Source organism: Xyrauchen texanus, chromosome 43 (genome assembly GCF_025860055.1).
Source record: "Xyrauchen texanus isolate HMW12.3.18 chromosome 43, RBS_HiC_50CHRs, whole genome shotgun sequence".
Taxonomy (NCBI): Eukaryota; Metazoa; Chordata; class Actinopteri; order Cypriniformes; family Catostomidae; genus Xyrauchen; species Xyrauchen texanus.
The window spans coordinates 11201538-11219866 of record NC_068318.1 but is presented as its reverse complement, the minus strand read 5'-3'; the positions used below and the strand labels follow the sequence as shown (position 1 = coordinate 11219866).

Sequence of the window (18329 nt, the reverse complement as noted above, 5' to 3'; positions counted from 1 at the left end):
GAACTCTATGCTAGTCTCTAGTTACTGTTCATCGCTGTTGGAGCTTGTGACTGTTAGATGCAGACCTTTTTATCTACCACGGGAATTCACCACTGTTTACCTAAACGGAGTTTACATCCCCCCAGCGCTAACGCTAAGGAAGCGCTCTGTGAACTGTATGAGGCTATGAGCGAACTGCAGAACGCTCACCCCGACGGACTGTTTATTGTCGCCGGAGATTTCAACCATGCGAATCTCAAGACAGTGCTCCCTAAATTCCATCAGTATGAGGACTTTGCAACGAGAGGGGCGAACGCGCTTGATCTTGTTTACACAAACATTCCAGGCGCGTAGCGGGCGGAGCCCCGCCCCCACCTTGGCTACTCAGACCACATCTCTGTTATGTTAATTCCAGCATACAGACCGCTCGTCAGACGCACAAAACCGCTTCAGAAGCAGGTGAAAACCTGGCCAGCAGGAGCCATCTCTGCTCTTCAGGACTGTTTTGAGTGTACTGACTGGCACACGTTCAGGGACGCTGCAACATATGGCGATTCTACCAACTTGGAGGAATACACAGCATCAGAGACCAGCTACATCAGCAAGTGCATTGATGATGTCACTTTCTCCAAGACCATCACCACACGCTCCAACCAGAAGCCGTGGATGACTGCGGAGGTGCGCACGCTTCTGAGGTCCCAAGACTCCGCCTTCAGAGCAGGCGATAAGGCAGCCCTAAGAACAGCTAGGGTCAAACTGTCACGGGCAATCAGAGAGGCAAAGTGCGCACACGCCCAGAGAATCCACAGTCACTTCCAGGACAGCGGTGACACGCGGCGCATGTGGCAGGGCATCCAGGCCATCACCAACTACAGGACAACATCAGTTGCCTGTGACAAAGATGCCTCCCTTCCAGATGCGCTGAATGACTTCTACGCTCGGTTTGAAGTGCAGAACGACATGGTGGCGAGGAAGACCACCCCTCCTCCCAACGACCAGGTGCTCTGTCTTACCACGGCAGATGTGAGGAAAACTCTACGTAGAGTCAACCCACGGAAGGCTGCTGGACCAGACAACATTCCTGGCAGAGTGCTCTGAGGATTTGCAGACCAGCTAGCAGATGTTCTTACTGACATCTTCAACATCTCTCTGAGCAGCGCCGTCGTTCCAACGTGCTTCAAGGCCACCACCATCATCCCCATGCCAAAGAACTCTTCAGTGTCCTGCCTCAACGACTACCGTCCCGTCGCACTTACACCCATCATCATGAAGTGCTTCGAGAGGCTCGTCATGAGGCACATTAAGACCCAGCTGCCCACCTCACTAGACCCACTACAGTTTGCGTATCGTCCAAACCGTTGAACGGACGATGCCATTGCCACAACCCTCCATCTGGCCCTCACCCACCTAGACAATAAGGACTCATACGTTCGAATGCTGTTCATAGATTTCAGCTCAGCATTCAACACAATCATTCCCCAGCACCTGATTGGAAAGCTGAACCTGCTGGGCCTGGACACCTCCCTCTGCAACTGGATCCTGGACTTCCTGACTGGGAGACCTCAGTCAGTCTGGATCGGGAACAGCATCTCCACCACCACCACCACACTGAGCACTGGGGCCCCCCAGGGCTGTGTGCTCAGTCCACTGCTGTTCACTCTGCTGACTCACAACTGTGCAGCAATGCACAGCTCGAACCACACTGTCAAGTTCGCCGATGACATGACTGTGGTGGGTCTCATCAGCAAGAACGACGAGTCAGCATACAGAGAGGAGGTGCAGCGGCTGACGAACTGGTGTAGAGCCAACAACCTGTCCCTGAATGTCGACAAAACAAAAGAGATGGTTGTTGACTTTAGGAGAGCACAAGGTGAACACACTCCGCTGAACATCGACGGCTCCTCTGTGGAGATCGTCAAGAGCACCAAATTCCTTGGTGTTCACCTGGCGGAGAACCTCACCTGGTCCCTCAACACCAGCTCTATCACCAAGAAAGCCCAGCAGCGTCTCTACTTTATTCGAAGGCTGAGGAAAGCACATCTCCCAACCCCCATCCTCACTACATTCTATAGAGGGACTATTGAGAGCATCCTGAGCAGCTGCATCACTGCCTGGTTTGGGACTTGCACCGTTTCGGACCGCAAAGCCCTGCAGAGGATAGTGAGGACAGCTGAGAAGATCATTGGGGTCTCTCTTCCCTCCATCAAAGACATTTACAAAAAAACACTGTATCCGCAAAGCAACCAGCATTGTGGACGACCCCACACACCCTCACACAAACTCTTTACCCTCCTGCCGTCTGGCAAGAGGTACCGAAGCATTCAGGCCCTCACGGCCAGACTGTGTAACAGCTTCTTCCCCCAAGCCATCAGACTGCTCAATACTCAGAGACTGGTTTGACACACACACACACACGTGTCCTGAGTTGCACTTTAATTACTGTCACTTTATAACTGTCTGCTACCTCAATAACTGCTATGTGCATAGAACACTATCTCATAGTATGTTATGTTTACGTTTTTTTGCACTACTGAGTACTGGTCGGCTCTGCACTGTGTCTATTGTCCTGTTCATTGTCAGTAATTTGTTGTACTGTCCCGTACTTTGCACATGTTTGCACGTGCACTTTATATAGGTATATATAGGTATTTTATATAGGTATTTTATTTTGTTGTGTTGTCTCATGTGGTCCTGTGTTGGTCCTTTGTTGTTTTTATGTAGCACCATGGTCCTGGAGGAACGTTGTCTCGTTTTGCTGTGTACTGTACTAACTGTATATGGTTGAAACGAAAATAAAAACCACTTGACTTGACTTGTAACTCGCCACTGTTCTCTAGGAAAATGTTCTACTAAGGAAATACAAGGAAATGGTTCTGCTGGTTGCGCTGATGGCCCAAAAAGGTTTCCGGTGATAATAAATGGTAAATGGTCTACACTTACACTCACCTAAAGGATTATTAGGAACACCTGTTCAATTTCTCATTAATGCAATTATCTAATCAACCAATCACATGGCAGTTGCTTCAATGCATTTAGGGATGTGGTCCTGGTCAAGACAATCTCCTGAACTCCAAACTGAATGTCAGAATGGGAAAGAAAGGTGATTTAAGCAATTTTGAGCATGGCATGGTTGTTGGTGCCAGACGGGCCGGTCTGAGTATTTCACAATCTGCTCAGTTACTGGGATTTTCACGCACAACCATTTCTAGGGTTTACAAAGAATGGTGTGAAAAGGGAAAAACATCCAGTATGCGGCAGTCCTGTGGGCAAAAATGCCTTGTTGATGCTAGAGGTCAGAGGAGAATGGCCCTACCATCATGCCTTGTTACCACTGTGCAGGCTGGTGGTGGTGGTGTAATGGTGTGGGGGATGTTTTATTGGCACACTTTAGGCCCCTTAGTGCCAATTGGGCATCGTTTAAATGCACGGCCTACCTGAGCATTGTTTCTGACCATGTCCATCCCTTTATGGCCACCATGTACCCATCCTCTGATGGCTACTTCCAGCAGGATAATGCACCATGTCACAAAGCTTGAATCATTTCAAATTGGTTTCTTGAACATGACAATGAGTTCACTGTACTAAAATGGCCCCCACAATCACCAGATCTCAACCCAATAGAGCATCTTTGGGATGTGGTGGAACGGGAGCTTCGTGCCCTGGATGTGCATCCCACAAATCTCCATCAACTGCAAGATGCTATCCTATCAATCAGTGGGGATTTCTTTAAGACTGCAAGGGAAGCTCCGCTTCCCCTATAATGTCAAAAAAATAATGGTCAAATATGTACTATTGTGTAAACAATTTATTGACTAAAAATGCGTTAGAACACGTTCATCTCGAAGACGAGTTCGTTCAGAATCAGCTACATTACATATGGCAGGTCGGCTGAATCGATTTACTTCTCATACATTCCCGTAGCGTCAGTGCATTTCCCTGTTGAAGCCGAGCGTCCATTGACTTCAATGGGGCTGCTCTGAACAGTTTTTTTCAGTGCTCCGAAAATAGACGGTCATTGGATAAATGCTGCGATGATGTCCCACCCACGGACGCTCAGCGTCTCTGGGGGTGAATGAGGAGTGGGCTGGCCCGGACTCTGGGTTTCCGCGTGATGATTGGAGGATCTGTCGAAAGACTGCATCTCCTTTTGATTGACAGCGAATCTGTACTATAAGAAGTCACTGAAGCTATTTCGCGCTCAGTCCCATCGCGGATTTCTCAAGTGTAGTCGAAAGACAAACTGCTGCAACCTATTTCTTTATATTTGTTTGGCGAAATTGCTAGTCAATTTGCATAATACATTTCATACAATTATACACCACATTCCTTGTTTCAGTTTTACCAAGTTTAATATATTTTGTTTTAGAGCGTTCGTTCGTTCGTTCGTTCGTTCGTTCGTTCGTTCGTTCGTTCGTTCGTTCGTTCATTCATTCATTCATACAGTAGGCTAGGCTAGCATCGTACTAGCCTAGCCTACTGCGCACGATGGCAGACGGTGCTAATATTGTCGACCTGATTTTGGCGAAGCCATTTGAAAGTCTTCCTTACGAGGAAAAAATTAGAATTAAACAGCAGGGCAGATCAACACCTAAGATTGATTTAGTGCAAAAAATAGGGTAAATAAGTTTATAATGTAGGCCGAAAATGAGCTTCCCCTCTTTGAAAGACCAGCAGCCGCCACTGCTATCAATATGGGCCAACATTTCTAAAGAATGCTTTCAGCACCTTGTCGAATCAATGCCACGTAGAATTAAGGCAGATCTGAAGGCGAAAGGGGGTCAAACACAGTATTAGTATGGTGTTCCTAATAATCCTTTAGGTGAGTGTATATAGCGCCTTTTTAACCTTAGAGGTTACCAAAGCGCTTGACACTGTTTCCCATTCACACTCACACACCAATGGTGGTAGAGCTGCCATGCAAGGGGCTAACCTGCCATTGGGACCAAAGAAAGAAAGTCACACATCTGGGATGGCATGATGGTGAGTAAATTATGTAAATGTTCCTTTTTTGGCAAAATATTTATTTTAAGAAGCGGTGATGGATATGCAAAACTACACTTCCAACAATTCAGTTCCTCAAAGGCCGCTGCCCACTTCCTGGTTCATCCTGCTAGCGCGCTCAGCACAGAAACGGATTCTCTTGTATCGAATGAGTCTTTGTTGCCGTCCAATTTAATCTGCATACCTACAACATCACGTAAGTAATTTGATACGTGCACTAAATTATAATACTCGAGGTTTACTCCATATTATATTAGCTAACACTATCAGTAAAGGGAAACTGTTGGCAAATGGCCACCTCAGATTGTATCAAGATGTTTGGGCCTTGTTTGTTGTTATAGAGGCAAAACTGAATAATAAACGAATTCATACCGGCGCCGTTGCTTATTTTATTTTGCACTCATGAAATACCTGCAAAACGCAACAAGCGAAAGTGCAAACACCACTGCTTTGGAAAGTAACTTTTAGTGCAAATCACTATGATAAAACCCCTTGTATAAGCGTGACTGACACAGCAGTAGGTGTAGATATGGAATGTGTAGGACATTTATTTATGACTACAGTAACAATATTAAGGTGATCAAGCTTGCAAAATGGTCTTTTGGTGTAATTTTTTTTCTTCCTTTAAATGTCATTGCCATCTTTTTCAGAATGCCCAAATCTAAGGAAATGTTGTCCTCTTCGTCAGAAAGTGAATCTGATAGTGAAGTTGACACGAAGGTATGGAAATCAATCCCACATCTCACTTTCAACTAACTGAAAGAAAAGTACATCACATTCAAGAGTATTTGTATGTCCAAATCTGGAAAAAGTTGACCAATGAAAATGGTAGTGCACCATTTTTATGCTAATGCGAAAGCTTGAACGTTATTTGCATTGTATTTTTATGACATGCAAAACATGCTCTAATGTCATTGTCCAATTCATCTACAAAAATGAGTGGGCTTGAAAGTCTTTGATGCTTCATTCTGGTTTTACAGTTAATATTGTCCGAAATTTGAGTGAAAAGTTTAATTGAAAATGTACATTAATAGCATTAGTGTTTGGTATGTCCCATCTTTGCTTTAATGACAGGGTGCACTAAAGCAGGCATGGACCTCACAAGATTATTAATGTTATCCCTGCATATGATTTAAACGGGTCATGACATGAGGAATTACGTTTTCCTTTGTATGTTCATATGTTAGAGGTCATTGTACTATAAAAAAAAATACAGTGAGTTTTAGAACTCAAAACTTCTTCCTCACTGCAAAAAGAGCATTTGTTGAAACCAGGCTGCCAAAACGACTCATTCCCTTCCCTCAGTCCACTTAACATTGCACAGTAACGCATATGGGGAGTGTAACGCATACACAACCTATTTGAAACCTCTCTATAATAACGGCAATCTTCAAATATTGGCTATGGTGTTTGAGCCCTGCCTTTTTTGTGTGAAATTGACCGCTATAAAAACAGGTGCACAGACACCATTTCCTCAAAATTTCTTCCTTCAAGACAGCGATCATCCTTGTCTCAAAGCCCCCTAATTCCCACCATCGATACACACGAGTCAGCGGACGGAAGAACCTACTCTCCCCTGCAGTGCTCCGGTGAACATCTCTCGGCCTCGCCATATTTAAAGTGTCACTTACATGTTATGTCATTATAAAAATGATAGCTGCACTAAGATAAATCATTTAGCTGAAGACATCTTTTAGTTACTTTGTTTAATTGGTTATTTTTGTAAACAAACAAAAAAACAGTCTGCAGCTCTATTATCTAGGCAAATACAAGTATCGGATCAGGACTCCGTATCGGCAGATATTTAATATTTAAATTGGTGATCGGGAGCCAAAAAAGGGGTCATCTCTACACAAAACCCTGTTCCCCATCTCCCCAATATTGTTTGTCGGGAAAGGGATATTGTTGTTCACAATATTGTTCAAAATGTTGTTTCTGTGTCTTGCACTCAAATAAATGCAATAAGTGCAAAAAAGAATACAGCATTCATTGTAAATGCACAAGATGCTCACTCATTCTCAATAAAGAGCCCCTTTTTCATCTTCAAAGCACACACATTATGCACATCCGCTTCCCTATAGTGAGCGGCGCATCATAACATACAGTGAGCAAACCAAATTGCCCTATGGGCATTTCAGAATGGGTGCAAAAACGATTGAACATGGTTATACGGTCCAGTTTTGCACACCGGCCACCCCTTTTCAACGGCGTTCTGTCTTCCATGGTTTTGTCCAATGCCAGTGTTACGAGCCGAAAAACGCGATAGAGATTGTGCCAAATTGTCATGCACAAAATGGTTTAACTACCTTGACAATTGGCTGTTACTGCCACAATCAGAGGCTTTGTAATGTCAGCACAGACTTACTGCTTCAGCCATTTTACAGTGTCCGTCTCAGTTCAAACTGGGGAGAACATTTCCACTGAAACTTGTTTCAGAAAGCATTGGGTCCAAAGTTGTCAGGCAGAAAATGGTGACAATGTTTGCTTCCAACACAGGTTAGGCGGTGGTGTGTGATGGACACCCAACTTTTGGGACCTGGACATGTGCAAGGAGGGCGTGGCACATCAATGGCTTCGAGCTATCGGCTGTAATTCTAGCCTTGAAGGCTTTCAGTCAGAAATAGTAAGCTGTCATGTCCTGGTTTGCCCAGTCAACATGACAGTTGTGGCATATGTAAACAGCCAAGGTGGAAATCATTCACAGCCACTGTCAAGAATGACGTGTCACCTCCTCCTATGGATCGAGCATCATCTCTCCCTGAGAGTGACATATGTCCCAGGCCGCCTGAGTTACGGCGCAGGCCTACTGTCAAGCTAAGGGGTGATAACGGGCGAATGGAGACTTCATCCTCAAGCTATACTCTCCTCTCCTCTCTCAGATGCAAGGCACAATCTGGCATCTCCTGCTATGAAACCTGCATGTGTGGCCCCTTAACGAAGCACACTACACACACCAGAACTGACGTGTTCACTCATGAACACTATTTTACAAGCCAGACCACGGTCCACTAGATGCCTCTACGCACTAAAATGGAAGGTGTTTGCTGAATGGTGTCTCTCACACAGCAAGGACCCAGTAAACTGCCCCATACATGAAATTAATATAATATTAAAATGTATTATTATAATAAATATTTCTTCAAGAGTGATTAGACGCAGGACTCACCCTGTCAACGCTCAAAGTGTATGTGGCAACTATATCTGTGTATCACACACATGAAACCGGTGCCTCTATTGGCAAGCATGATTTAATCTTAAAGTTCCTTAAAGGAGCATGATGACTAAACCCACCTCGGCCGGATACAGTCCCGATTTGGGACTTAATTTAGTCCTAAAATCTCTAGCAAGGCCCCACTTCGAGCCTTTGGAGTCTGTTGACTTGTGCTTGCTCTCCATTAAGACCACACTACTGCTGGCTCTGGCCTCAGAAAATGGGTAGGTGACATGCATGTACCATCAGTCGACAATTAATGTCGAGTTTGGCCCTGGTCTATCAAGAGCCTCTGTCAATCCCAGGAAAGGCTATTTACCCAAGGTCCTGACCATGCCCTTTAAAGCACAGGTGGTTCACCACCTTCCCTCCTCCATTTAATTCAGATGTGGAACAATCAATGCATTAGTTATGCCATGTGCAGGCGCTACACGCATACGTTGAGTGCACCCGCCAGTACAGATTGTCTGATCAGCTCTTTATATGCTATGGAGGATGCACAAAAGGAATGTCCATCTCCCAGCAAAGACTTGTCGATGCAATTACCCTGGCTTATGCGTCGCAGGATCAGACTTGCCCAATTGGTGTTAAAGCACACTCAACTAGAGGTATGGCCTCCGCATGGGTGAATGGTGTGACCTTTCAAGACATATTGGCGATTCGGCGTGATGGGATTCTGTTCCCCATATGCATTAGTAAACGCAATGTCAAGAGGACTGAGTCGTAAGGGACTGTCACTGTTACGTACGTAACCTCGGTTCTCTGACACGAAGGGAAATTTACATTGCGAACGCTAGCCGCACTACAAGACTCAGAGTCCTTGAGGCACGAGCGATGCGCTCTTTGTTCTCAGTCAGAAATACTGAGGAAATGTTGTCTGTGCACCTGTTTTTATAGTGGTCAGGTTCATGCCAAGACAGGCAGGGCTCAAACACCATAGCCAATATTAGAGTATTGGCGTTGTTATTGAGAGGTTTCAAATAGGTTGTGTATGAAGGCACTTCCATATGCGTTACTATGCAATGTCTCGTTCCATTCGTCTCAGGGAACCGAGGCTACGTATTTAACGAAGACATTTTCTACTTCCTCCACATTGTGATGTAACTCTGTCATGGAACTACAACACATCAATGCCTACTTTACCTTTTTACTTCTGTAGCCCCGCCCAGTTGCGGTGAGCAATGAGAGAGCAGGTCAATCGAGAGCAGAGAGCCAATCATAACTTGCCGTTTACTGTCAAGTCTTAAAGGGGAAGCAAGAGAGTTTCTGAGGGTCAGAATGAGGGTGAAAAATGAATGTTTCACAAATGTTTTTTTTTTTAAAACCGTTTCTGTTATAAGTGAGCCTCAAGGAACATATTAAAATAATAAATAAGGCATGTCTTGACCCCTTTAAAAATTTTCCAAAGATCATCTTGTCTGCTGCATGATAATCTGACCTTTCAAAAGAGTTGACCGTCAGTGTTTTCAAAACTTTGCGTACATTTGTTTAGTGACATAGTAATAGCGCAGAATAAATTTGCATCATAGCTTTTCTTTGTTTGTATGTTTCTGAATCCTAAAACTTTGTTTATTTAGTGGTTCAAATAAAGAAAAACTCTGATTTAAAAAAAAATAAAAAAATCTAATCAATCTACACTCCATACTCCATAATGACAAAGCAAACAATTTTTAATAACTTTACAAATTTATTAAAAAGAAAAAACTGATATCACATTGACATAAGTATTCAGACCCTTAACTCGGTACTTAGTTGAAGCACCTTTGGCAGCGATTACAGGCTCAATTGCTTTTGGGTATGATGCGACATCCTTTGCACAACCGGATTTGGGGATTTTCTGCCATTCCTCTCTAGCTTTGTCAGGTTGGATGGGGACCGTCGGTGGACAGGTATTTTCAGGTCTCTCCAGAGATGTTTGATTTGGTTCCTGTCCAGGCTCTGACTGGGCCACTCCAGGACATTCACAGTGTTGTCCCTAAGCCACTCTTGCATTGGCTTGGCTGTGTGCTTGGGGTCATTGTGCTGTTGCAAGGTAAACCATAGTCTGAGGTAGGGCTTGGTATCGAGTTCGATCAATTTTAGGCACCGACCGAATTGCCTCTAAACAATCGAGTAATGAAATATCTCTTGTCATTTGGTACCAAATTTCGATACCTAAGGGGTTAATCTCATCAACGTCAGTAATAAGCATGTAGCATGCTAGATGTGTCCAAATCTAAAAGTGCTGGTGATTGGCTGTGTTTAGGCATCAAGGAAAAACACTAGTATCAGAAAATGGTTTAAGTTCCAGGGCGAAGAAAGAATGTTATCAGTAACATTGCTAACACTGTTCTACATAACAGAGAACTACTAAACCGTAATAATGAGCCTTTAAAATATAATTTTTACTAGAGCATTCACAAAGCGAGCCGCAGAGACTATTTTGTGCATTTATAGTGAGAAATGCACATTCGGGTTGAGCAAACAGACGATGATCTCGGGCTCAATGATCGCCAATAGCTGATGCCTTTGAACATGTCATGATGATATTTGGCTCGTTTTCCCATTAATCTATTAAATTATTATTATCACTATTAGACTTATTATTTATTAATATTACTTATTAATATTACATAAAATTTGCTCGTAGACGCACAGCCAAGCGTTTGAAGAAACACTATTATATTATTAAGTACAGATGACAGAAAAGCCGTATATTGGCATATGACGCGCTGATACGGAGGCGTGCAGTCTCGTGGAACACATGCATCTTAGGATCTCACACTTTGTTTCTGCCTTCGGATTTTTTTTTTTTTGTTGAGTGCTGCAATTGACCTCAGACATCTCAGTTCAGGAGGTGCTTTTAGTTCAGTTCACTTTATTTCCACAGAGCAGTTTATTGTGAACGTAACTCTGTAGCCTGTAAAATAATACAAAGTATATAAAATAATACAAAATGTATAAAATAATACAAAAACTTGTTCACCACGAACCATGATTTATATTTCAGTGATTATTATCGTCATTATAATTATTATTTTTACATTTATAGTTGTTTTTATTTGTGTAAGTAATTTTTCCGCCTGCCTGTTTAGACGGATTCTTGCCTGACCGTAAATGGAAAGGTGTGTATGTATACACGTAACAATCTTTCCATTTACGGTCAGGCAAGAATCCATCTATACATGTAGTATATTATATATATATTATTTTATTATTTGCTTTTTAGTTTCGTTTGGAGTGAAATTTAAATTTAGAATTGTATTTGATTTAAAAAATTTCATTTATTTTGAATTCTTAAATTTTCTGTGCAAAATCAATAAAGCAAGAATATTAACTAATCCCTCAGCCCAGAGGTTTCCAATGTAATTGGATATATCGTGAAGGAGGGAACAAAATGAATTTATTCACACGTGATATATTTTCCTGGATAACGAAATACCCGACGGGTAGAGAAAGCTTCTTTGCCAGAGAGATGTTCACAACTGTTGTAAAGCCATCTTTCAAAATATTTAACGCATTTTAAATGCACTTATTTTTTTCCAGTTTCATTTGAACTTTTAGTTCAAATAAATAAAAAATAATGTTAAAAGTTTGAAATCAAGGTGTCTTGGTTTATTGTGTAAGCTTAGCCCTAACCATGTTTACCATGAAAATTATCCCATAGTACCACCTAGTGTCCAACCAGCGGAAATACCGGTGTTCGTCGTTTTCCTGCTTTTTTTTTTTTCTTCGACCAAAGTATCGGAAAAAAGTATCGCTTAGGAACCAGTATCGAAGTCAAGATATCAGTATCGATATCTGAACATTTTGAACGATACCCAGCCCAAGTCTGAAGTCCTGAGTGCTCTGGACCAGGTTTTCATTAAGGATATCTTTGTATTTTGCTGTGTTCAGATTATCTTCAACCCTGACCAGTCCCCTGCCTCTGAAAAACTGCCCTATAGCATGATGCCACCCCCCTCATTCTTCACCGTTTGGATGGTATTGTGCAGGTAATTATCAGTTTCTGGTTTCCTCCAGACATGATGCTTGAAATTGAGGCGAAACAGTTCAGTCTTTATTTAATCAGACCAGAGAATCTTGTTTTTCCCAGTCTGAGAGTCCTTTAGGTGCTTTTTTGCTTATTCCAATCGGGCTTTCGTGTGTCTTGCACTGAGACGAGTCTTCTGTCTGGCCACTCTGCCATAAAGCCTAGGTCAGTGGAGTGTTGGAGTGATGGTTGTCCTTCTGCAATTTCTCCCATCTCCACACATGATCTCTGGAGCTCAACCAGAGTGAACATCGGGTTCTTGGTCACCTCTCTTACCAAGGCCCTTCTCCCCCAATTGCTCAGTATGGCCAGGCGGACAGCTCTAGGAAAAGTCCTGGTTGTTCCAAACTTCCATTTAAGAATTATGGTGGCCACTGTGCTCTTGGGAACCTTCAATGCAGCTGACATTTTTTTGTAGCCTTCAACAGATATTTGCCTTGACACAATCCTGTCTCTGAGGTCTGCAGACAATTTCTTTGACCTCATGGCGTGGTTGCTCTGATATGCATTTTCAGCTGTGAGACCTTATATAGACGAGCATGTGCCTTTTTACGAATCATGTCCAATCAATTTAATTTGCTACAAGTTGACTCAAAGATGATCCAGTGAAATGGGATGCACCTTAGATAAATTTCAAGTGTCACAGCAGAGGGTATGAATACTTGCGTCAATGTGATATGTCAGTTTTTTTTGTTCTTTTTAATTGATTTGCAAAGTTCAAAAATCAGTTTTTTGCTTTATAATTATGGGGTATATAGTGTAGATTGTTTATAAAATATTATTTAAAGCCTTTTAGCATAAGGCTGCAACATAACAAAATGTGTCTGAATAATTCGTGAATGCACTGTCTACATGCACAACAAATACAGTTTAACAAAGCAAGTGTCACAAGATGCTTTTTAAAGTTCTTTTTAATTAGACACAACATCTAAAAAACAGTGCTCCTGCATGAGACACTGAACAAACAAAAACAAAGCGAAACAATAGACGTTCATCTAGCGTGCGTTTACATAGAAAAACAAATGGATGAACAGTCCTTTACAGTTGGTGGATATACTTGGCCATTGCATCTTACTCCTATTATAAGCGTTTCTCTGATTAATCACTAGTTCACTATTTCACATTAGTTGAAAATTAAATGCTTTTTTTTTTTTTTTTTTACAGCAATTTAATGTTTTTTGCAATAATATTACACTGTGTTTTATGCTTTATGTATACAATGCACCCTCTTGTGGACTAAGGAAAAACGTAATTTTAAAAATCTGACTTCAGCACTGCTGTGATTTGGCTGCAGGCAGAATGCCATAGGTAATCACAGCAGTGCTGATTTAGGGCTATATAGCAAGATTGCGAGTATGATATTGCAGACCTGCAAAATACGTACAGGTTGGCATAGCGGATACGCATTTTGACCTCAAAGTACGCTGGTATGATTTGTCACTCTAAGCTAGGCAAAAACCTGGTGAAGCCTCTGTGCACGCGCAGTACTCAAATCAAGCAACAGTAAAAGAAGAGTTTGACCAATCATAGCGCTGGGTTCATTCCCCAAATAGCAATCGGGTAAGATTGACAATGTACATATCATTAAAAGAGACTGCAAATTGACAGCAACACAAAATCCCGTTCGATCACCCATCCACTCCCGCTGTCTTATAGATTTCTTAAGCGAGCACAGCATGTGCAGCAGAAATAATGTTACCTAGAAAGTTACCGAGGTGTGCGCGTGCATACGCGTGCCTGCCTTGTAGCTAAAAAAACATGACATGAGATGAGGACACTGACAGGGGGAGAGAGAGAGATTAGCAGGCCTAAAAAGAAGTCAATGCCCCACAGCAGTTCCTCACAAAGTATCAGGAGCAATTGCCGTGCTTCCGCCCGTCAAAACTGCTAAACCATGCATTTTGCACATTGTGCAATCATGATTTTGACATTAGCCTGGCTAAGCCATCAAGGAACCTCAGGTAATAATTTAGCTATCTAGGAAGGCCTACATTTCTAGATATTTTTTTAATTGAATAGGCTAAATTTTTAATTTGACCTATTTCAGGATGTGTGACTATATAAGCTGATTTAGTTCTGAACTCAAACTTGGGTTTTACTCATATCTCATTGACAGTGTTTTACATCACAACATAATTTTTTTGTTTTTTTTTACATATGTAAATTAGGGATGTGCAAGTCTATTAATATTGAATTCCCATAAAACATTTCATTTACACTCTGCGTTATGTTTTATTTTTGTATCATTACTTAAATTATTATTATCACAATTATTTAATAAGCGTTTATCTGGATGATGATTTCATGCTTCTCTCTTTCACTCGTGGTGCGCACAGAACAATGTCCTGATGAGCAAAATATGGTGCCCCGTCAGTGCCCCGTCTGGCAGGTCTGATATTGCCCGTATATAACAGTTCAACAAGTAACAACAATTAACAACAGTTGAACAAGTATATAAAAAAATAAAATAGGAAACAAATTTTAAAAACTGATTTAGGTAATAAACACATTTGTGCATGGAACTACATTCTTATGTGATGGATTTGAACTAGCAACGGCAGATTCTAACCAAATAATGCATCCAAGCCTCCGTTAGTAAGTAAAAAATGTCATTCTAGAACTAGTATCATTCTTTAGCTCTTTCTAACAAGTTATTGTGTCTGTGTGTGTGTGAGAGAGAGAGAGATCCATCACCTGTTGCCACTCCCAAGCAGAGATGCTGTAGTGTGCTAGTCAGCTTTCTGAAGATAATTTTGTCAAATTCAGCCTTTTTCTCCATGGAACAATAGCCATCCATTCCTCCCTATTTCACGGTAGCTGATGCGCTAGTCTTTCACTTTCACTATAGAAATCGCAATCACCTCCGCCATTTTGAATCGTATGTCCTCTCTGATGTGGAAACTCTGGTAAGAGGTAAGCACCTTGAGTTGGAGTAGTTAATCAGTCTGTTGTACCTATTTCCTAGCTTTAGTGTGTAGTTGTAATATGAGTGATCACGTTGTGCTGATAAATGAAAACACTGACTGAGGCTGACTCATTTCACGTCATGTAACTGACACAAAAATGGTCTTTTGCCGCCACCTGCTGGCTAAAATATGTAACGTCACAATATTAAATGTAAAGAGACACATACTGCTCTTAAACTAGTTTAGAATGGCACAAACACAGAATTATGAAACTGTCAATATTCATAGAACTTCTCACGTCCAATTAGATTTGAGGACCGGAACTAATTGCTATCTTGATCGTCGTCCTAGCAATTCCACAAAACTTCAGTGATTAATTGTGCTCAATGTAAATTTCTGTGTTTCAGTCCAAGAGAAAAAAGCAGGCAGCACCAGAGAAGCCATCAAAGAAACAGAAGAGTGGAGAGACCTCAAAGGTGTCAGCAGCCTCCAAAAGCAGCAGTAGCAGCAGTAAAAATGATAATATGTTTCAGGTGAAGAGTCTAATAACGATATTATGGCATAAATCTGTATTTTTACTTAAATGTTCACACTACACAACAGTGCCCATAAGTTTACACACCCGGTGCAGGATCTGTAAGTAGTTTTGAATTGTTTATTTGTTTTATAATTTTTTTGAGAGTGAGGAAAAAAACAGAATGAGAATTACTTTTGGGATTTATGTATTTATTTATATAATACTGCCCTGAAAATGCAGATATGAACTCAAGGATATTCCACAGTACAAAAAAAAAAAGAGAACTGAAATTGGTTCTTAATATCAAGTGGGAAAATGATAAACATTTTGCTGATTCTGCAAGGGATATTTAAATTTCTGAAGAACTGATATACAGTATTAAATATACATATGTTTTTTTTTAGATCGGGAAGATGAGGTATGTGAGTGTTCGAGACTTCAAAGGAAAAGTGCTGATCGATATTCGGGAATACTGGATGGATCAGGAGGGTGAAATGAAACCAGGGAGAAAGGGTAGGAGTCTGTTTGTCATATGTTCTGATCTAATGATATGGCATGTTGTTGGGGTGCCATCAAATGTCACAAAGTAGTATTGCCATTTTATTTATTTTTGTACTTTTTTTTGTTTTTGTTTTTTGCAAGCAACATAAAATGATATATTAATATAGATAATTGGACGGTTCAGTATTTTTATATATTAAATATGAATGTGTTTTAAGGTGTTTTTATGTTTAGTGAAGCTAATCATCACTAACTAACTTTAATTTAACATTAACTTCATCTAACTTACTAAACTATTTACTAACCTGTTCAAACTCTCACTGATGGGTGATGAGGTACCAGCTGTCTCCTTACGCTGCTCATGTCTGTTCACAAAAACACCAGTTACTCCTAACATGTAAGACCTAACATGTTCACTCACTAGGTTTAACTCAAGTCAACCTTTATTGATAGAGCACATTTAAAAACAACAGAAGTTAACCCAAAGTGCTAACAGATTGATTTAAAGTTAAATATAAAATAAATAAAAACATTTAAATGCAACATCATGTATTTTATCCATTTCAAACTTTTCAATGATCTATTCAAAAACTACAGAATAATGTTTTTTTTTAAAGATGATTTAAAAATGGCTAATGATGAAGCTGACCTTACATGGAAAGGGAGACCATATATTAGGACCCATCACAGAAAAGGCACGTTCACGCTTAGAGCTATAGCGACAACGAGGAACCCTCAAAGGTGATCAGAAGACCAGAATGTTCTGGTGGGGGAGTAAGGGTGTAGAAGGCCACGATATATTGGGGCGGCGAGACCAGATAGTGACTTTTAGACAAAAATCTTAATTTTAAAATCAACTCTGAATTTCAGTTTAGAGATGTTTTAACAAGGCACAGCAGCCCCTCAAACCAGAGCAGAAGGGAACAAATATTGTCTTACCTTTTATCACTCGCTACAACTTTTTTGGTCTGAAACTTTAGAATCTGGAATCATGTAATACAAAATGGCTTAGAATAGTGCAGAAGTATGCAAATTGGGATGCAGCTCATGTTGTTTTTGTACTTTTAAGTGAGCCTAGTTGTTCATTTTCTGTCCTGTGATGTTTTTTCAGGTATTTCGTTGAACCCAGAGCAGTGGAACCAGCTCAAAGAGCAGATCAGTGAGATTGATGATGCAGTGAAAAGGATATAAGTCCTGCCAGGACTTTTTTTTCTTTTTCTTTTTTTAAACAAATTCACATTCTACAGTTCTGCTTATGCTTTACAAAGCAATTGTATTGACCAGGACCAGATTGTATGTGTGTTTTAGATTAGGGTTTAATAAAATAGATGTAATCGTTGTATTCTTTTAATATTTGGAGAGTTTTTCAAAGGGGTTGACTAGAGGGATGGGGTGTAAGTTTGTGCCCTTCATTTTTCAATAAAGGTGATAGAAATGGATTACAATTGTGTGGTTTGTTTTGAGTCACCAATTTTTCATTTAGAGCTACTTAAAGGTGCACACTGTCATTTTATGTTCTGCTTCCTTGTGTTCATCCTATAGGTCTTGAACTTTACATTGGCAGTTATCAGCACGAAAACTTAATTATGGCCTATACATAGAGAAACAGCACCTTAAAAAAATAAAAATATACAAAATTTAATTAATAACTATATACACCGATCAGCCACAACATTAAAACCACCTGCCTAATATTGTGTAGGTCCCCCTCGTGCAGCCAAAACAGTGCCAACCCGCATCTCAGAATAGCATTGAGATTATATTCTTTTCTCCACAATTGTACAGAGCGATTATCTGAGTTACCGTAAACTTTGTTAGTTTGAACCAGTCTGGCTACACATGTGAAGCACGAAGAAGTGTAATCCTGCTTCAAATCATGAAGACTGCAGAATTCAATGTTTATAGTGAATAAGGAAGTGAATTGGTCTGTCGCATGGATTACCTTCATGCTCTCAAAATATTTTTGCCTATTTTTAAGATTTACACATTTCAATTTCATTACACATTTCCATTAAATTTAATTGCGTATTGTTTAACAAAATGAAATTAAGAAAACTTCAAATATATATTATATAATTCAAATAAAATATTTTCTTTTTATTCAATTATGTGTATTTATTTTATGAAATTGAAATGCATAAATAACTGTGTGTATGTATGTTTATATATATATATATATATATATATATATATATATATATA

At 40.6% G+C, this 18329-nt stretch overlaps 1 protein-coding gene across 1 annotated transcript; it reads left to right on the top strand.

The window, feature by feature from the left end:
• Window positions 1-5051: 5051 nt before the first annotated feature.
• LOC127635883 (activated RNA polymerase II transcriptional coactivator p15-like) lies at window positions 5052-17566 on the top strand. Its single transcript, XM_052116153.1, has 5 exons — window positions 5052-5176; window positions 5631-5700; window positions 15517-15642; window positions 16031-16139; window positions 17239-17566. The coding sequence occupies exons 2-5, from the start codon at window positions 5632-5634 to the stop codon at window positions 17316-17318; spliced, it is 384 nt and encodes a 127-aa protein (XP_051972113.1). The 5' UTR covers window positions 5052-5176; window position 5631; the 3' UTR covers window positions 17319-17566.
• Window positions 17567-18329: the final 763 nt, after the last annotated feature.